The sequence below is a fragment of the Euphorbia lathyris genome, chromosome 1, assembly GCF_963576675.1.
Source record: "Euphorbia lathyris chromosome 1, ddEupLath1.1, whole genome shotgun sequence".
NCBI classification, from domain to species: Eukaryota; Viridiplantae; Streptophyta; class Magnoliopsida; order Malpighiales; family Euphorbiaceae; genus Euphorbia; species Euphorbia lathyris.
In genome coordinates this window covers 64,594,364-64,615,927 of record NC_088910.1, presented here as the reverse complement: position 1 = coordinate 64,615,927, position 21,564 = coordinate 64,594,364, and the positions used below count along the sequence as shown (strand labels likewise).

At 31.5% G+C, this 21,564-nt stretch overlaps 1 protein-coding gene and 2 long non-coding RNA genes across 9 annotated transcripts; 2 read left to right on the top strand and 1 right to left on the bottom strand.

Annotated features, from left to right (window-relative positions):
* Positions 1-625: 625 nt before the first annotated feature.
* Positions 626-11,372, bottom strand: LOC136235750 (uncharacterized). Its single transcript, XR_010691920.1, has 6 exons — positions 11,281-11,372; positions 11,094-11,157; positions 10,894-10,994; positions 9,111-9,372; positions 8,850-8,956; positions 626-762 (listed from the first exon to the last, which is right to left on the bottom strand). It is a non-coding gene; the product is annotated as an uncharacterized lncRNA (long non-coding RNA).
* Positions 3,450-6,079, top strand: LOC136235743 (uncharacterized). The gene is made up of 4 exons (XR_010691916.1): positions 3,450-3,613; positions 4,562-5,537; positions 5,615-5,807; positions 5,895-6,079. It is a non-coding gene; the product is annotated as an uncharacterized lncRNA (long non-coding RNA).
* Positions 6,705-19,593, top strand: LOC136235735 (protein DETOXIFICATION 12-like). 7 transcript variants are annotated; one of them, XM_066025676.1, is made up of 9 exons: positions 6,715-6,790; positions 6,870-9,399; positions 17,334-17,500; positions 17,582-18,126; positions 18,216-18,302; positions 18,389-18,445; positions 18,516-18,754; positions 18,926-19,131; positions 19,415-19,593. In XM_066025676.1, exons 2-9 carry the CDS (start codon positions 9,333-9,335, stop codon positions 19,457-19,459), a joined length of 1,413 nt encoding a protein of 470 aa, XP_065881748.1. In that variant the 5' UTR covers positions 6,715-6,790; positions 6,870-9,332; the 3' UTR covers positions 19,460-19,593. The 7 variants fall into 7 exon arrangements, with proteins under 7 accessions (XP_065881781.1, XP_065881739.1, XP_065881770.1 ...); XM_066025709.1 differs by having other exon boundaries at positions 6,705-9,399; positions 17,402-17,500; XM_066025667.1 differs by having other exon boundaries at positions 6,705-9,399.
* The last annotated feature ends 1,971 nt before the right edge of the window (positions 19,594-21,564 follow it).

Here is a 21,564-nt window from a genome sequence, read left to right as displayed (position 1 = left end):
AGAAAGAGTTTATGGTTTGAACCCCACCTGCAGCAGCGTTTTTTTTTATTTTTCCTACTCAAAACGACGTAGTTGTGAGTGTTCTCACCATAAGGAAGTGTCCTCATCTAAAAAAGGGTTCTCACAAGAGCCCTCTCATATATATATATATATATATATATATATATATATATATATATATATATATATATATATATATATATATATATATATACATACATACATACATACTAGTTTTTCACCCGTGCTTTACACGGTTGTTTTCTATACTTTCATCGATATTATTTATATGTTTATAATTTTGTATATATTAAAATTTAATAAATATATAATTATTATAATTCAACATGATGAATAATAAATAATGAATAGAAAACAATTTTTTATCATGGATTAGAATCAGTTTTTGTCTATAATTAAAATTAAAGTGGACTCTACATCCTATATTTGAACTAATATGGATTGAAGAGTAAAAAGTGGACTCTTTATCTATCATAATTTCGTTTTAATTTTAAATTAAAGATAAAGTGGACTCTTTATCTATTATAATTCCATTATAATTTTAAATTAAAAATTAAAAATAATAACTAAAAGCATAAAACAGTAGTACAAACTGACCCTTTTATCCATTAAGATTGTATTATAATTTTAAATTAAAGATTAAAGATAATAACTAAAAGCAAAAACAGTTAATGAGAATAAATTAGATCAATTCTCTTCTGTTTCTTCCGGCCAAATCTTAGAGCTCCGGTTTCAACCATCCTACCACATGTAACAGCAACACAATATCACAAAATCCATAAATTAACACACAAGTTTTAATTTTGAAATTTATGCAAAAATTATTTCCCATGAGGTCCCAAACTGACCATAGCTACATTGGAATCAAATCCGGTTTGTAATAGATTTAGGAGATTGTTTTCTAATAAATTCTGCATGCACAATAAGAATACTAAGTGCTAGAATTATAATTGAAATCCTTCAATAAGAAAATAATAAAACAATAGGTAAGAGTAAAACCAAACCTGTAAGATGAAACAGTTAAATCAAAAGTGTGAAAACTTATAGGCTTAACCTGAATCTATCTGCTTGCATTTTCGATGCATCTTAGTTTGGTTTTTCCATTAAATTACTTAAGAAATTTTGAGAAAACATAGAATTCATGGGTGCTTCCAAAGGAATCAAGCATTTCAAACATATTTTCATCGTTTCATTGCTGTCCCAAAATTAGAAACACATGTCATTCTCTTAGATCTTTTTTCTATCACCTCTTTTCAGACTCAACTACAACATGAATGACAAAAAAAAAAAAAAAAACAATTGCATACCAAAATTGTATAGAGTTTATAATAATAATAAAAAGAATAGTTTCAATTTTTGGCTTAAATGGCTCTAAAAAAAAGACTATAGTGTAAATTAGTTTTTTGGTTCAAAAGCAAAAATACCATATGGCTGACAAACAATTTAAAGAAAGAAGAGTGATCCAAAACATGCAATAACACTATTATCAATGGTGATACATTAATGAATATTCAATATGAAAGCCCATGTTTAAAAAAAAAAAAAACATTAAGTTGATGACCTGTTAGATCCATGTATTAAATTGTTGGTGTACCTTATGAACTGCAAAGCAACAAATTGATCACAAAAGGCTCCTGTGGTTCATACAAAATGAATAGACATTAACTCAAATCTATCATCCCAAATAGATTATAGCATGTAATAAAAAAAAAATAGAAACATGGGCAAATGAATTATGCCTACCTTTAGTCTAATTTGTGCATACCTTTAAAATGAATTATGCATATAAATCACCTGAGAGTAAGATTTCCCAATTTTTGTATTACATGCTATAATTAATTGTCAAAGAAAGATTTGAGTTAATTCAAAATGAATAGACATTAATTCATAATTCATTTGCATGATTTATATGCATAATTCATTGGATAGGAATAAATCCAAAACAACTCCTAAAGATCCATTGACGGAAACAGGAAATGTCCATAAGCGGACACTTAGTTGTCTGTTGTCTGCTAATAAGAATTCTTTAGTAGATTTAATACCTATAGCAATTAGTTGTGTGCTAATAAGAAGCAGAATGTCAGTTATCTAGACCTATTTGCTCCAAAACCATGAACTAAAACCAGGGCAGGACCACTTTTCCCAGAACATTATTGAATGGAATAGCATTCCAGTTCCACATGCTATAACAGAAAGTATGAGTACCAAATATAGAAGGAAAAAAAATCAAGACTGCTATATTCTAGTTTAAAAGGAAAGATATGTCAATGAAATCGACTTCCTACAGCGGGCAATTCAAAATCTCATTAATTTTAGGATTGGTATAGATCATAGAATTAGCTACACAAACAAATAACACAATTTAGAGTTGTGGCTTGAAAAATATCAGCCTATAATTTGATACAGGACATCAATATTTTCCTTTCAATACACCTGAAGAACAACCGATAAATGAGAATCAGTTTACAGAAAACTTGCAAAATGAGGACCCAAAAAGACATTTGAAGAGAAAAATAACTGAAAGCAGTTATAAAAAACGTGTGGAAACCAAACTGGGGGCGATAAAGCTTTTATTTTTACTTTTACAGATGAGTTTATGTACATGCTAAAATGAATAGTATTCAACTCTTGAACCGTCTCCCACAATCAGTTAAAGTCAATGAGCACTATCTATCCATTATAAAACAAATAAACTAATTTCTAGGCACTACCAGACCACAAATATCAATAATTTCAAGAACGAAAAATCAAGCCTGTGCAAAAGACAGTAATTGAGCCAACTACAAACATACGCCTATAAATACTATTTTAGAACTCTGGGAAAAGACCTGCCCTCCAGGTTGGTTCAGAAGAAGAGATAAAGGTTCAAGTTGGCAACATAGGTCATCACCTAGTATCTGCATTGTCACATATGTGTTTGAAATTTTTAGTCCTTAGACTCTAAAAATAGATCGGATTATATTTTTAAGTGAGAAAATAATTAATTAAATAATATGGATATATTTTATAAACTAAATTTATGTCTCTAAGTGTAAAAATTGAAAGTTTTGAGGGAAGTTATAATAAGATAAGAATTTAGAAGGATCATAAATAAACTTATCCAAATATTAATAATTAAAAACATAAATTATATTTTTATAATTATATATGTATATATGGTATTTTATATACCTAGTTAACATTATTATTCATTATTATTATTATTATATAATTCATACATAATGGTGGAAGAATATGTGTCATTTGTATACACAAGGTGGATAATATGTGTCCTTATTACATCAATATAAATATGACTAAGCAAATCATTTTAATCAATTAAATGACATGTGTTTGGTAAAAATAAAAGAAAATAATATAAAAATAAAAAGTGAGTGGGTTGATATATATGTAAAAGATAAGCCACATGTAAAAAGGAGGTTCATTACTATAGGGTGAGGGAGAGAAGGAAAATTCTAATAATTGTATGCAAGACATTCTTATATATATATTGGAGTTTAAGTGTTACAGATATTGGGAGCTATCAACGGACCGCGTTGATGAATTTTCAGTGACCGATAACGATATTTCGGTGACCGACGACGATATTTTGGTAACGAAATTTTATATCCAAACTATTTTTAAAATGTTATAGGTATGATTTTAAGTAAGTTTGGCTTCGATAGTTTTGTCAAATTTTAATAAATTACGAGTAATGATTTAGCGTCTATCAATTATTAATAAAAATATAAATTTAGACCGTGATCCTTTAGATTTTTCGAAGTGAAATTTAATTCGGTATTAAGACCTTTTAGCCGCATAACGAGTTTAAATGTATAATCGTAATATAAAATTAGCACAAGAGTTCGGAATATAAAATTAGTACGGATAGACTCGTAGCTGTGTCACGAGTCTAACTGAACCTTCGGTCGGAATTGATGGTATCAGTTTAGTGTTACACGTTATAATTTCGATAACAAACGAGAATAGTCCGATAAAGTTTTTGATTTAAAATTTAGTTTTAAGATTATTTGATTAATTGTTAAGCGACTTTAAATTATCGAGTTAAAATAAGTTATAAACTAGAAGGACTAATGTCGATATTTGTTAAATAGAGTTTATATGAATTTGATTATAAAAGTTGGTTCAATAATTTGAATATAAAATAGTAGAATAATTTGAATATAAAGTTAGGACGAATATACCCTTAATAGTTGAACGTGGTTTAACGAGTCCAATAGTAATTCAGTTTAGATACTTTTGTTTCGGTGACTTAAAATATTCCCTTAAGAATATTTCTTTGTAAACGATATTAAATTTTATCGATATAATATTTTGAACTATTAAATTCTTGGAATTCGATTAAATTATAAATCGGTGATTTTATATGACATTTTAACTATTTTAGTTATATTATTAAATGATTATTTGATTTTAAATATTGTGATTATTTTTACGAAAATAGTTAATTGAGGTCAGATGATTTTGTGGTTATTGGAAGTTTGATTGTGAAAGGAAATTTGAGCACGTTATGATTTTCTGAATTTTTATATCCATCTAGAGTAATCCGGACCGGTGGTTTTGATAGTTGAAGAAATGTTCAGTGAGGGACATGGCCTGTGTACACAGTGTAAAGACCTAGTCGGGTATTGGCAGCGAAGTGTGAGGTAAGACCAATACGGGATTAGGCAAGGTTAAAGAGACGTCTCGATTATGTGATATATGTGGTTATGGATTGATACATAGGGGAGAAACTCTAGAATGGATATAAGGTTTTATGTTTTCGGATATGAGTTGATTTTGATATAAAGGTTTTACGTTTGATTGATTATGAGTTGATTTTGATCAAACGTTTGTTTGGTTACGTATCGATAAACGTTTGTTTGCACTACAAGAAAATCGTTTTTTGGCAACGTAAAATGTCGTTGCCGAAAATATTTTTGCAACGACATCATATTATTTGCAACGATTTTCAGTCGTTATGAGAAGTTCTGTTGCTAAAGCTATCTGCAACGACATTCTGTTGTTGCAAAAGAATGGAGGTTTGACAATGACATACTTGTTGCGAAAGGTTTGGCGTTGCGAAAACTGCAACATACATGTGACGATGAAATATTGTTTCTGCAACAACATGTGACGTTGCTATATATTCTTTCTTTTAGCAACAGAGTTTGTCGTTGCCATATAATTTAAGGTTTACCAACAATTTTGGCGTTGCTATATATTCTTTCGTTTAGCAACAGATTTTGTCGTTGTCATATATTTTAAGGTTTACCAACAAACCTTCAATCAAAACAAAAAGTAATGAGTCTTAAATTACTTTTCAACCACTAACTCAAAATTCATATTTCACCCAAAATAAAATGCAAATATCATATTGTTAAGTTTAATTAATTAATTATTGTTGGTTAAACAAATATCATTTGGCCTACTCTGAAACTGGTGTATCTAAACAAATTGCCAAATATAAAATCATATATATTCATGGTTTTTCCTTCTCCAGACATGCTATTTCAACCTTGACTAACAACTCTCAGGTACTTACTTTTAACTTATTAATTATATTTGCTCGCTTCACTTCAATTCTATTAAATTCCTCTTTTACAAATTGCAGGGACTGATTGAGGAGTTGGGTTTATATCTTGTCTTTTGATCCGCGTGGCTACTGAGAAAGTGATCTGGATTCCAAACGAACTCCCAAGAGCCTTGCTCTTTATGTAGAGGAGCTTGCTGATCATTTTGTTGATAGTCCTCCCTTTCTGGTTCCCTCTATCATCCAACCTCATGCTCCTCCTCCATCCACTCAAGTACGTACTAACTTTGGTTTTTCTAAATTTTAGACCAAGTTACAAAGCTTTATGTTTGTTGTTGATTATTATTATGTTATTTGACAGTCCATGAATATGGAAGTTTATAAGAAGCTGACAGGAGTGTATCTACAGCAACTCAACAGACCACACAAAAACCAAGCAATCGATAACAATCAAGGTGGTAATTCATGCATCAACAAGTATATAATTTTTTCAGCACCAAGTTTGACCAACAATTATATTATATATAAAGATATAAATTTAATGTAATTACCTACTATTATATATATATATATATATATATATATATATATATATATATTTGTTAGCTATATTTTTGAAATTACCATTTACAACTTTGATTTAACAATTTAACAAACGTATCAGGGAGGGAAGGTGATTCACAAATGAGTGTTTTAATAATAGGCAATTGAGTGAAAGCTTCAGGCTTTTTAAAATGTCTATTGGATCCAAATTTTATGTGATGGGTTTTTTTATGGGAGGCCAAGCAGTTTGGGGCGTCCTTAACCACATTCCTCATAGGCTAGCACCTATTGTTAACTATTGGTGGCCTGGCTTTCCAGCAAACTTGTCTAAAGAAGCTTACTATATGCAACTTCCGCAGGACCAATGGACACTAAGCATTTCACATTATACTCCCTGTCTAACCTACTTATGAAACACACAGAAATTGTTTCCTGCATAAGCAGTTGCAGCCAGAAAGCCTCAAGTTTACTCTCAACAAGATCTTCACATTCTTTATTTAGCTATTGGAACTGAAATAGTCAATGTAGTACCTTCTTCCTATACCAGAAAGCTACTTTCATTTGTTGTTTAAAGATTTGGTTGCCAAATATTGAGTTTTACTTTTATGCAATGCAATGCAGCAGAGGCAACTTAGCAAGGAGAATTCGAATAGCTGCATCGGGATCTGATGATAGGATTAGGAAATTGGGAATTCGACCCAATACATCAAAAAGGTATGAGCTAACATAAATTTGTGAGAATGGTGTAACAAAGTCATTCCTAATTTATTTGATTTGATTTTGAAATCTTTAGGAATTAACATGGGGCAGGTCAGGATCCAGGGTATAGGTTGAAGCACAATATAATATAAGATCTATCCAAAGACAACGATATGCCTCTTTTAAACACAAATAATACTACACCATCGGATAGGATTAGACTAGAGAGGTCAGTCAAAAATACTTTGACTAGTGTCAACAACATAACAGAATATATATAAAAAAGAAACGGCTCATTGTATGCATTAAGATTCTTGCTCAATGACTCTAATTTCCTAACCAAGATATATAGTTTAGTTTCTCATTGATCAAATCTATATCATATCATTCACTTCAAAATAGAATAAACAAATAATTGCTTCCGGGGTTCCAGAGGAAAAGAACAATTAAATTAAACCTTTGGAGAATTACTTTGCTCTAACATATACAGGGCTCTCATAGACTTTATATTTACATTTTCAGGCCTAATCACAAATCCAAATAAACAGAAAAAGAAGGCCCAAACCATTAAAAACTCCCATATTCTACATATATTCCCATTATATTATGCCAGAAAGGTGATGGCTATGATAATATTTATTATATAAAAAATGATAAATTTTGTAATGAATGCTAAATCGATTCTAACATGCAATAAACCTTATATTTTAAAGTTTAAGTGCTCAACTAAATAGTAAAGATTTATAAGGTGGTCTCAACGGTAAAGAAGCGACTCTTATAACACTTCTACCTGGATTTGATTCTTGCTACCATTGTTACTGTATGGTAAGTCCATTCAATCCCTTTGTTGCCTCTCCTCCTAAACTTTTTGTTAAAAAAATAAATCCTAAGTTGATCAACGGTTGTTCTTCAAATCCATCAATCATTACTCTCCTCATCTCCAACATGATCAAATTATTGATCCTCCTCATCTTCATCAAACTCATCAAATTGTCATGTGATTTTTTTAGTTTTGAACATATAATATATCCTATTACACATGACAAGTGACTTGTTCTTAAAAACTATGGCAAGATGTTGTTTCTGCAGTTATGCTAAGGGAAATTAGTTTTAATGTTTTATAACTTCTGACTTGAGTATGGTCTCTCATGAAATAAGGCCGTGGGATTACATTACACACCAAGGTTTGAATAAAATCACAACTTTAGGATCAATAAAAAGGACTAGCATGAAACTGAGTTGCCTAAACAAATTAATTAGCTTGTTGTCGAACAAACAAAAGGTGAATGCCATTACAAGAATCAGCTATAGAACGAGTGAATAAGGCTTCCAAAATCAGAAAATTCCATAGAAGCACAGTAAAAAGCATTAATTACACTTTGAGAATCAGACTCTATAATGACATGTGAGAGCCCCATAGATTTAGCCCAAGAAAGAACATCCCCTACACCCTAAATCAGCTTAGAGAATGAATCCAAAACGAGGCCATGGGCATCAAAGATGACAGCACCACAACCAATAGAATCCAAATCCCGGAACACAATGACGTGGACATTGGCATTAAGAGACCACCTAGTTGGACGAAGCAGTTAAAGGATTAAGGGCGAGCTAATAGTGGTTAAGGAAGTCAAATGCAATTGGTACAAACAGTAGCAGTAGCAGTAGCAGTAGCCACCTTATTTCCCAAAACCACATCGTGTCTTTTTCTTAGTTTTCTGTTTCATTTTCATCTTCTTCATAATAAACATCATCAGTTCGTTCTTGCTCAAGTCAAGGGCTCTAATTGCTTTGTTTTCTTTTTCCTTCTGGATGATTTTTTTATTTTCTTTGGATTGTATTGTAGTTGGAGGTTTTTAATCCAAATATGAAGACAACATAAATTTAGAAACCAAAAACTTGAACTATGATATACAAAATAACAAAGAAAAATTAGTAAATGCAATCTGAGGAATCAATTTTTTTTTTTATCAGTAAATCATAGAATTTGAAAGAGTTGGGTTTTGGTTGAGAATTTCATTTAAGAATCCAGGGGATTTGGAAACTAGAATTAGAGATTTAGGGTTTGTGAGCTTACTTTAAAGCGAATCGGTCAACCACAAAGTTGATTCTGAGAAGAAGAACAATGGCGACAGGACTGCAATTTTCAAACTCAAAAATGGCCTGTAGTCTAGAATCAAATGCCTAAAATATTTGCAAACAAAACGATATCAGATACCAAATTATAAAACGTGAAGTGATTAATTAGCATAAATTAAACAAAATCAATTTAGGGGAAACACAACCCAAATCAAACATAACAGAGGAGAACCAGAATTGGTATTTTGTTCAAACTAACCTTGTATTGGATGTAATGGTGATGGATGACTGAGTACCAGATGCACAAATAGGGAGATTAGAGAGAGAAAAAGAGAAGAGAGGGGAGAAAGAGAAAAAGGGCTGGAGGTCAAGCTAGAAGAGAGCGCCGACCATCATGGCTGGAAGAAAGAGCCGACCATCTGAGAAATTTCTAGGTAAAAAGGTGCAAAGGGTGATGTTGGTTCTGATTTGTTGAGAGCCGATGAAGAAGGGAAGTTCTCACTACAGTGCACTAGTACTCTCTGCAATCAATTCCAGGGATATGAAAGGTTAGTGTTATTTTTTTCTTTTTTATTGAAAAGAGTGTATAATTTTAATAGCTAAATTAAATTAATATATTTTTTAAATGTTTGGCAACGACGATCAGTCGTAGCACAAAATAAAAATTTAAACGCAACAATAGATCGTTGTTGCTATAAATATATTATTTTACTGCAATAATATGGTTGTTGCCAAACTTCATTCCTTAATTCCACATTCCCGCCATGCGAAAAAATATGGAGGGAAAGTGTTTAGACTAATTATATTTGGTAACGATATAAAAAAATACTAGTTACTAAAAATATTGTTTCCCAACGATAAAATATGTTGTTATATATATTAATAAATATATTTTTAATTAATTTAATAAATGTTTACGCCAACAATATAAGGTCGTTGGTGTAAACTATTCCATTTACCACAACAACATGTACTCGTTGCTGTAAAGTTTTTATTTACTGCAACAGCCAACTGTCGTTGCGGTAAATATTCCCGTTTACGACAATGATAATTATTCGTTGTTGTAAATGAAAAAATTTATTTCAACGAACTGCTTGTTGCAAAACATGTTATCAATTTTAGAAAAAATTTCCCCCGCGAAATTTTTGGAGGGAGAGTGTGGAAAAATTTATCGCAACAACCTTTGGTAACGACCAAATAATTTTCGTTACCAAAGCTATTTTTCCACAACGATTTTTTTTGTCGTTGCCAAAACTTATTGCCAAAAAACGATTTTCTTGTAGTGTTGGTTACGAATTGGTTTTGGTAAAACGTTTATTCTAGTTGATTCGTTTATTCAATTTGATTCGTTTTGATAAAATGATATATATAGTAATAAAGTGAATTATACAATTAAATCATTAGCGTGTAAATCAACGAGTCGATAAGTTAATCGAACTACTTAAAAACAGGTAGAACTACGTGGCTTTGATTCCCGGTTTAAATATTAAAAGACGTTCGGGATACGTAGGAAGCTTGATAGAATTATCGAGTTCAAGTCAAATAATAAATAAAACTTTAGGTAGTCCAAATTAATATTTTTTATATATTAGAAAATGGGCTCGCCTATTTGACTTACGAACACCCGTTATCTTGTTTTCTCTTCATACCCGATGTCGTTTAGGGTCGGGTGTGACATGCATTCAATATGAGTGTACTACTCTTCTCCAATTTTCATCCAACAAAAAATGCTTATTGCCTACATATCCTAGTCCTCTTATCCTACTTCTAGTAAATCAATGAATCTAAATTCCAATACCATATTATGTTCATTTCTATCTACAGAAAGCATCTCAGTGGACCAATTTGATTTCGTTGAACTTATCAAACAACATACTTGTAGTAACAGTAACAGTAAAAATTTAATTGAGCCCTAATTAAACCTATACACGCATATAATTAAACTTCGTCGAAGCACATTTGAACATGTAATTTGTCACCAATTTACCAAGAGAAGATTCAAAATTCAAATCTCACAGTTTAAGAACGGAAATACACAGTACCTGCCACGCATCAACGGAGCATTGAATTTTTTGAAGATATTGATCGGTTGACTGACGATAATGCTCCTCCGCATGATACAACGCGTTTAGGGCGTTTTCCACTGCAGTTTTATTATCGGGTTTAGGGCGTTTTCCACTGCAGTTTGATTATCGGTGGATTCCATTCGAAAAAGTAATAGAAAAAAGGAGAAAAGGAAAACCTCAGTAATTGAGAGATTAAGAGGGAGAGAGAATGGGAACCCTTAGCACCACTGCAATTCACGACTGCCACAAAACCAGAAAAAATCAAAATTCTTGAGATTGAAGAAGTGGGAGAGAAAAAATTGAAAGAGATCAATGATAGCAAGTAAAGGCCAAATGAAAATTGAAAGAGAAAGCAAACCTTACCTGCATTTATGAATTCGAGTGAGAGAGCAGTTGAGGGATGATTGAGATTGAAGAAGTGGGAGAGAAAAAATCGGAGAGAAGTTTGAACAAAGTATAAAACCTGAAAGTATAAAACTGTTTACGGCAGCCGTGTTAAAAGAATGTGAAATGAGAGAAGGTAAAGCTTTAAAAAATTGTCACGTCAGTAAAGAAGAGCTTAAAATATGACACATCAGCAATACTCACTACAGATTTAGTATATATATATATATATATATATATATATATGACAAGGGATCTAAGGGGGTGTTTGGTTGCTCCTTTTCAGGCTCCTTTTGTCTTTTCACTTCAAAAGGGAGAGTTTTAAGTGTTTGATTAGTGACTTCTTGTTTGCCTTTTACAATTGAAAAGCAGCATTAGGTGTTTGGTTAGTGGTCTCCTGTTTGCCTTTTACACCCGAAAAGCAGCCTTTTACAAAAGCAGAGAATCTATGCTTTTTGGAAAAGTAACATTTTCCAACATCAAACAGCAAACCGTAACAGCAACAGCAAATAGTAAGTAAAACAAACGGGCCCTAAGTGTGGCAATGAGCTTATTGTGTCACATAACAAAACTATGTAGTTTTGATGATAATTAAAAAAGACAAGATGATAAATTTGTAAATAAAAAAAAAAAAAGATGATAGAGAAAATTGTTTTATTTCTTTTTTTTAAAATACATTTTTCCGACCTTTCTAACCTCGTTTTTCGAAAAATTTTATACTATTAGACTCGTCTAAATTAGACGGTCATTTTGAGATCCCTGAAGGTCAGGTAAAAAAAATTCCGGTGAGCGGAATTCGGGTGGGCGTTTTCCGGTGAGAACAAACGTTCCTAGAAAATTCTCAATAAATTCCAGAACATGTAAAATATTATTCTGAGAAACTTTAATTCTTCGGTCGAAGTGAGATATCTTACAGTTTAGTTTCAATAAAACTTTTTTCTTAATTTTATCTATTTTACATTGTTCAACAATTTGTTGGGTTACAACTGTAAGGAATCTCGTTTTGAGCCAAGAATTAAAGTTTTTTAAAATGATGTTTTACATGTTTTGAAATTTTTTGATAATTTTTTGAACACATTTTTTATCTTACTTACATTGTTCCGATCGTGTACGGAATTGTTCCAACATAATACTTATATTATTCCAACAGAATAAATTAACGTACCAATTTTTCCAATAAAATAGTTATATTATTCCAGTATAATACTTATATTATTCCAACATAATAAATCAGTTTACCAATTGTTCCAAATCAGTTTACCAAAAATTCCGGTGAGCGGAATCCGGGTGGGCGTTTTCCGGTGAGAAACAATGTGCCCAGAAAATTCTCAAAAAATTTCAGAAAATGTAAAATATTATTCTGAGAAACTTTAATTTTTAGGTCGAAGCGAGATTTGTTACAGTTTAGTCCTAATAAAACGTTTTTCTTAATTTTATCCATTTTACATGCTGCAACAGAATTGTTATATTGTTTCAACAAAATATTCCAATACATAGTGTTGAAAGGTAGGACCAAAAAGTGTCCAGAAAATTATCAAAAAATTTCAAAACATGTAAAACATCATTTTAAGAAACTTTAATTCTTGGCTCAAAACGAGATTTCTTACGGTTTTGACCCAATAAATTGTCGAAACATGTAAAATAGATAAAATTAAGGAAAAAGTTTTATTGGGACTAAACCGTAAGAAATTCTACTTCGACTCAAGAATTAAAGTTTCTCTGAATAATGTTTTACATTTTCTAAAATTTCTTGAGAATTTTCTAGGCACTTTCGGGTTTCTCACCGGAAAACGCCAATCTAATCGCCGGATTCCGTTGATTTGGGACTAAACCGTAAGGAATCTCAATTAGAGTCAAGAATTAAAGGTTCTCAGAATGATGTTTTACATTTTCTGGACATTTTTTCTCACAAATCGCCGGACTCCGTTCACCGGAAATTTTTTTACCCGAGCTTCTAGGATCTTAAAATGACCGTCTAATAAGACGAGTCCAAAGATATAAAATTTTTTTTAAAACGAGGTTGGAAAAGTCAGAAAAATGCATTTAAAAAAAAATAAAACTATTTTCTCTTTCCTTTTATTTACAAATTTACCACCTTCCCCTACTCTACTTAATTATAAAATTGGTCATTGTCACACCATAAAACTTGTCTCACCATAAAAAAAATTGTCACACTGGATCTTTTCTCTATATATATATATATAAGCTTATAATATTTATATGATACAAATTAAATACAGGTTTTTATAAAATAGAAAAAACGTGGCAAGTAATTACAAAGTGGTAAACACTTGTTCAAACTTGTAAAAGAGTAAAAACCCACTTGTGAAAAATTTATTTCTAATTGCGTATAAAAATGACACATTTCAATTGAAGAAGACACACCCTTACTTATTATAAATAGAATAATGTGAAGGTTAGGAAAGGGAAGAAAGGGAGTGTACGAAATGTGAAAATGAGAGGGTTGATTTTATTTTTGCTCTATATATATATATATATATATATATATATATATATATATATATATATATATATATATATATATCGACGAGCAAGATAGTTTCATTCAATCTATACTCGAGAAGAAAACCTAGCTGTCAGCTCCTTCCTTTTGGAATAGCGCGAGAAAGATCTGTAATCGGAGACTTTGAGCCCCACAGATGTATTAGAAATGATACCTTGGGATGGGTGTAAATCCAAGCAAATTGCTTCTGCTCCAAGAACAGAGGATTGTGTTGGTTGTAAAAGATGCGAATCTGTACAAAATACAATTAGGGATTCAACGAATTCTCAAATTTTGAAGATATTTATTTCGGGCGAGCCAAATCCGATAAGGGGCTTTGGTGTTTTTTCATAAAACCAACGGTAGTATTCCTATTTGAAGAGGGAATATTATATATATATATATATATATGGTTTGGAGTGGTTGGATCAAAGGGTCTAATTGATCCCGAGTTAAAGCAAACAGTTTCGTGTGGATAGAGTAAAATTCGTAACTTTCAAGAGGTAATGTTTAATATTATGTTTTCTTTAAATAGGGTTCTAATTAGACAGTTATATATTAAATTAGACGATTATTTGAGGGGTTTTGATCACGGAAGAAATTAACGCTAGTAAATTATTAAATTATCATCGTCTAAATTTTTACATTGAATAATAATAATAATATAAAAAATTGCAAAATAAAAATTTGCACAAATACGCTCCTAGCAATGTCACAAGTCTAACTGAATCTTCGGTCAGAATTAACGATACTAGTTTAGTGTTACATATTATAATTTTCGCGACGAACGTAAATAGTCTGATAAAGACGTTGGTTTAAAATTTAATTTTATATAATAATTAAGTGACATTAATTTATCGAATTAATATACCTTGAAAATAGAAGGACTAATACTGATATTTATCCAGTAGAGTCGGTATAAAGTCGAATATAAAATTAGTACAAGAATTTAAATTTAAAATTAGTTCAAATAAACTTATGACAATATAACGAGTCTAACAGTGTATTCGGTCTAAAATAACTATCCGGTTTAATAATAGACGTAAATAATCCGGTGACAAATAAAAATAAATTCCAAAAAAATATTTGTTTTAAAATTAGTTTTAAAGTATTTCAGTGATTGCGAATACTTTTGGTTCTAATTGTTATTTAAAATATTTGAATACTCCGATTTTGATTGGAGAATAATGATTTGAAGAATGATTATTTATTATTCTAATACTTTGAAAATTGGATTGATTTTGACAATTTTATGCGAACTATTTTTGGTTTGGATTGAGAAAGCTGATTCGGTTGTTCTAAATATGTGATTTGGATCGAAGTCCCAGTATGATTTTTATGTTGCGATATTTTGAAACATAGATAAAATGGTTTTGTCCATCTAGGATTGCCCGGGATAGGAGTTGTAAGTTGTAAGATGATACCTAAGGGCGGTATGGCCAGAGTGCACGGTTAGTAGTCCTAACGTTAGACAAGGCGAGATATGAATGAGATATCTCGATTATTTATATGATTGATATTGTTGATGTTATGAGATACTACACGGGTGGAATTCGAGGATGGACACACACAAATTTGATAATACGTTTTTGGCATTCTGTGAGAATTTGAAAAATATATTTAATAGCAAGCTTATTTTGTTGCAGATTTTGATGAAACATTTATTTGATTACGAGCTGGTTTGTAAAAGCAATTTATTTGATGAGTTGGTTTGATAAAACGGTTATTTGTTCATGAGCTAGTTTGATAAAATGTTTATTCGATTTAATTCGTTTTGATAAAATGATTTATATATATAATTATATAGTAATAAAGTAAATTGTACAATTAAATGAGTAGCGTGTCAATCAACGTATCAATTAATTAAGAAAACTATCTAAAATAGGTAGAATTACGTGGCTTTGATTTCCGGTTTAAATATTAAAAAATGTTCGGGATACGTAGGAAGCTTGATAGAATTATCAGGTCCAAGCTAAATAATTAAATAAATTTTAAATAGTTTAAATAATTTTTTATCTATTAGAAAATAGGTTTGGCTTTCAGAATGTTAGGAAATTCGTTGTCCTACTTTCTGTTCATACCCGATGTCGTTTAGGGTCGGGTGTGACAAATTAAATATATTAGTAAGACTAATTTGAATACCTTTTATACAAGCCAAAAGTTTACTCTTTCTTCTAAAAATGTTCCCGAAAACTTTTGAAATCCTCTTTGGTAAAAAGTTAGTGATTTTGCCTGAATTCTCCAAAAAGGGCAGGTTATTATCCTAAATACCTTGTATAATATTCATAAAATCTGGATGAGATACCCAAGAGAGTTCAGATCAGAAGGATTTGGAGGTACTTACATTAACACCAGCCTTTAAATTAACCATTATGGGACAATGATCCGAATTAAGTCTAGGGAGATGAGTGATAAAGGCGTTATAAAAAATATGCCTCCATTCAGCATTACACATGCCTCGATCTAATTTGGTCGTTGTATATGAGTTTGCAATATTTCCTTTATACCAAGTATAGCAAGCAGGACTGATCTTGACAATTTATAGGCCCTTAGTGAAATAAGATATAGGGACCCTTTTAATAAAAAAAAATTATACGTAAAAATTTAAAATATATTCTAATAAATTAATACTTGACGGTACGTATTATTACATTTGCCAAGTATACTTTTATTTATCCAAAATCAAAAATATGTTAAGCAATTTTTTTAAAACTAACTCTTAAACCTATATTTAAGAAATCAATTGGGTCATCTTGAAGTCTAAAATGTCAATTATTTAGACCCTTGAAAACGTAAATAGTATTAATATATATATATAATTACTTCATATATTTAAGACCTACATTTTTTGGGCCCCTATAGCTGTGGAGTTGATGCACTCCCAGCCTAGATCCATGGTCTGCCCTGGTAGCAAGCACCATTAAAACCAAGATCGATAAGACCTTCCTTAAAAACTCAATCTGCAAACAAACTGCTTCGCTGGATGGAAATGATAGAAAAGTTGGCCTTATTGCATATTAATAATTTAATGCAAATTAAATAACCAAACGCAAAAAGAGTCTAAAGATAGTTATTGATTAAAAACTAGTTAATGAAATGAAACGAAAAAATTGTCATTATAATAAGAATGTAAATAAAGAAGAAAGAATGATAAATTTTTATTTTGAGAAGTTGATATTTTAGGTTTACCAAGTCAAGATGGAGAATAGGGTGTGGAGATTTTATAAACTAAAAAAAGTGATGCTATAATGCAAAATTAAAAAGAATATATGTGATGCATGGGTGGTATTAAATGAAATATTTATGTACCTAGTGAGTTAGAAATATGCGGATGTCCACTTGTTGAATTAGTTTAGGAGATAGTAAAACACTAAACAATTGTTTTCCAATCTGAAAAAGGAAATGGAAGATAATGGTTATGGCGATAAGGAGGAAGAGGAGGAAGAAAACGTAAAAGAAAGCATATCATTTATTAGGAAAAATGATAATAATAATAAAAAAGTAATAAAATGGAGTGATTTCAGTGCAGAAGTTGAAAAACTAGGAAGAATAGCAGGTCCAATGGTTGCAGTAGTTCTATCTCAATACCTTTTACAGGTTATTTCAATGATGATGGTTGGTCATCTTGATGAACTTTCTCTTTCTAGCACCGCCATTGCCATTTCTCTCTCTACTGTCACCGGTTTTAGTCTTCTTGTATGTTTCTCTTCTCTCTTTTTCTTAATTATTATTCATTGTTTAAGTTTGTTATTTCTAATTAAGAAACGTACTGATCAGATGGGGATGGCAAGTGCTTTGGAAACTCTATGTGGACAAGCTTATGGAGCTCAACAATATCATAAGCTAGGACTTCAAACTGAGACTGCTATATTCTGTTTAGTATTGGTTTGCATCCCTTTATCTCTAATATGGATATACATGGGAGAGATACTTGTTTTCATTGGCCAAGACCCTATTATTTCACATGAAGCTGGTAAATTCATAACCTGGCTTGTCCCTGCACTCTTTGCCTATGCTGCTCTTCAACCACTTATTCGTTACTTTCAGTCACAAAGTTTGATTATGCCCATGCTCTTAAGCTCTTGTGCTACTCTTCTTTTTCATATACCTCTTTGTTGGCTTTTAGTATTCAAGTCTGGATTACAAAAAATTGGAGGAGCTTTAGCTATGTGCATTTCCTATTGGTTGAATGTCATTTTTCTTCTTCTCTACATCAAGTATTCTTCTGCTTGTGCCAAAACACGTACCCCTATTTCTATGGACTTGTTTCATGGGATTGCTGAATTCTTTAGCTTTGCAATCCCTTCTGCTGTCATGATCTGGTATGCTAACTTCTCCTTTTTCTACACTAAACATTAATTAAATATAATATACTATTATTTGATGTTACTAATTAATTAATTAATTGTAGCCTAGAATGGTGGTCATATGAGCTACTTGTCTTGCTCTCAGGGCTCTTACCCAATCCAGAACTTGAAACTTCTGTCCTATCTATCTGGTACTTCCACTGCCACATATATATGCTTTCTATATATAATTAATAGAATGAGTTGTTGAATTGATGATGGATCAACTATTGTGCAGTCTTACTACCATTTCTACACTATATTCAATACCTTATGGTTTTGGTGCCGCAGCAAGGTTTGTCTGTTGAAGTTATGTAATGTATAGAAGGTACGTAATATCTGAATATGGTTTGTTTTATATATAGCACAAGAGTGTCGAATGAATTAGGAGCAGGAAACCCTCAAGCAGCACGTCTTGCAGTATATGCAGTGTTGTTTCTTGCAATAGTGGAGGCAAGTATAGTAGCTAGTGTTCTCTTTGGCACCCGTCGTGTATTTGGTTATGTTTTCAGCAATGAAAAGGCAGTAGTGGATTATGTGACGGTCATGGCTCCTTTGATTTGCGTCTCATCTATATTGGACAGCTTACAAGGAGTGCTTTCAGGTTTATTATTTCAACTTGCTTCATGGATTCAAAATAAAATAAGCATGTCATTTTAGACTAATTTGACCAAAATGCCAAGTTCAATGATATAAAATTGATAACAGAAGTTGTTTTGGAGCATATTGATCAAAGTATTTAGAAAGGAATTGACGTATATATGTATGGAAACAGGAGTTGTGAGGGGTTGTGGATTTCAGCATATTGGAGCTTACGTGAACCTGGGGGCCTTCTATCTTTGTGGGATTCCAGTGGCTGCGTTGCTGGGTTTTTGGGTTAAGCTAAGAGGCATAGGGCTTTGGATTGGAGTACAAGTTGGGGCCTTTACACAAACACTTCTTCTTGCTCTTGTTACAAGTTCCACAAATTGGGAGAAACAAGTATGTATCTTGCTCACCTCTATTTCAATTGCTTTCAAATTATGCGTAATTAGAGCATTTTGATGCCTATGAAATTTTGCACTTGATCATTATATAAACGCACACATTAACCTATTAATTATTTATAAACCTAAAAAATGAGACTAGATTATTATAAAATTCTACACATTCAGAGTTTAATCAAGGGCTTATTTAGCCTTTCTAAAGCATTCATTCATTGTATGTTTATAAATGTGTATTGTATTTGTGGTGGCATTTAACATTATTTTTTGGCTTAATGCAGGCAACCAAGGCAAGACAACGGATATTTGAAATTGAAATGGTATAATTTTTGACAAAATGATCTAATTTTAGGAGATTTAGCAAATATAGTCAGGTAATTAATATGTAAATCATATATAGTTGTAATTGTAAGAGATATATGTGTCTGGTAGATTATAATTAGCAGATTTTTCTTTCAAATATACCAAAAAGGTTTCATGTATTATAATGATGTAATTGGAATAGCAAGCAATAACTCAAGTTTGAACCTCATATGATAGAGAAAAGCACATGGAAGATTTTGAACATATAAAGGAGTAGACCAAACTTTAAGATAATTACAAAACTGAAGGCAATCATCACTATTAATGTAAGATTCTGTTTAAATCACTCAAACATAAATCACATTTTTTCAAAAGAATCATACATCACATCTTAAACACTAACATGATCACTAATCAATCCCAAGCACAAGACTCTGTCTTTTATCTATATGTATTCAATCTTTTCAAATATAAATTTTGCTTATATGTATCTAATCTTCTATGTTAAATTTAGTTTTTGAGGTTAAATTTGAGATATATCCATTTCAGTATCACCAATTCTCAGTGGTCTTCACATTGTCCAACAAAAGTATATTTGTGGATTGAGGTAGAAGCATGAAACTTACTGGTTGTGTTTGACTTAGTCGTGTAAATTTACTAGAAGAAGAATTAAGGGATACTGTCCATATTTACTAATATGGTTTATTTGCAAATGTTAGGGCCTAACATTTCCCATGGTGTCACTTAATGTCACGCCAGGTTTAAAAAAAAAAGAAATTCCACATACATGTCCTCTTTCTCTGTCAACATAATCAAGGAGACCCTAACCCTAAAATCAAAGGGAATGTTCTTGTAATTATGATACTTGAATTTGAATTCAGATTTCAGGTGAATTAACTAGACAAAGAAAAGCAAAATAAAAGAAGAAGAATAATCCAGTTATGTAATACCCAACTTGCACTTAAATGACTTACAATCTCAATTATCCTTACAACTTGAGATATGCAGTTAGTGAACCATAGATTTTTGTGTTGATTGCATTGAGGTTGTAAGAGGCTAAATAACAAAAGACAAAAAAGGATGTTTGGTCAGGAAAAAATGCTTATTCTAACACCATATGCAGTGATGAAAATATAAAATACTAATGTTTAAAACACCGATTTTAGATATAGAAAATCAGGTGATCAAGATAAGTAGTATTGCTTTTCAAACACCAACATTAGATATTTATTTTTACAAATGGTTTTCACCTGATTAGTGATTGAATAAATAAATTTGGTCAATCAGCATTACATCTAGGAAGTGTGAATCTATACCTTAATTACAATGTTTTAATTTTCACCACATGATTTTAATTAGCTTAAATCTAATGGTGTTTGATCTGGCTTACATGTCCAAACAGCGATAATGATCCGATGTCATAGTAGATCTATAAAACAGTATGTATGTCAGACGGGACCAGAGTCCGACAAACCCACTTCGATCCTTAAGTCAGTTTATGATTAGGACGAAATGGAAGGGTATGAACTAGTTGTGAGATAGTAGTTAACGTCCCGAACCTTGTATTTATACCTGTCTATTTATAGTGTTCGATTAGGTTTAAGGTTATCACCTCTTTAGGAATCCTTATGGAGTTAGGATTCCTAACCCCTTAAGGAGTCTGAATCCTAGGAGGAATCCTTTGTCTCATAGGATTCCGGGAGATTCATGTGTGTCTAGAGGTTAAAACATGGTAGCCACGTTGGGTTTCTATTTGTTGGGCTTGGGCTGCTATAGACGTGTTTGGGCTACTGAAGTGGGTCATGGGCCGTCATAGACGCCTTTATTACTTGGGCTTAAGTCGCAATAGGGATGATGCTGACATCATACATGTGACATCATTTAGCATGATATTAGATGTCCCCCACCTTATAGTCTTAAGACATTCTTTCAGGATTCCTTTGTAAAGTTTCCTTTTATAAAAGGGTCATTTTAATATTTTGCCTTAAACAGTCATCTTTTTGAAGTCGTCATGGGGCCGCTTGTTGCTTTACCAACGTGTCTTCTCGAGGATGGGTCTATAATCCCGTGTTGGCGGCTCTTTAATGAGAACACCTATTTTGATGCCGGAGTCATTTCACCTTCCTTG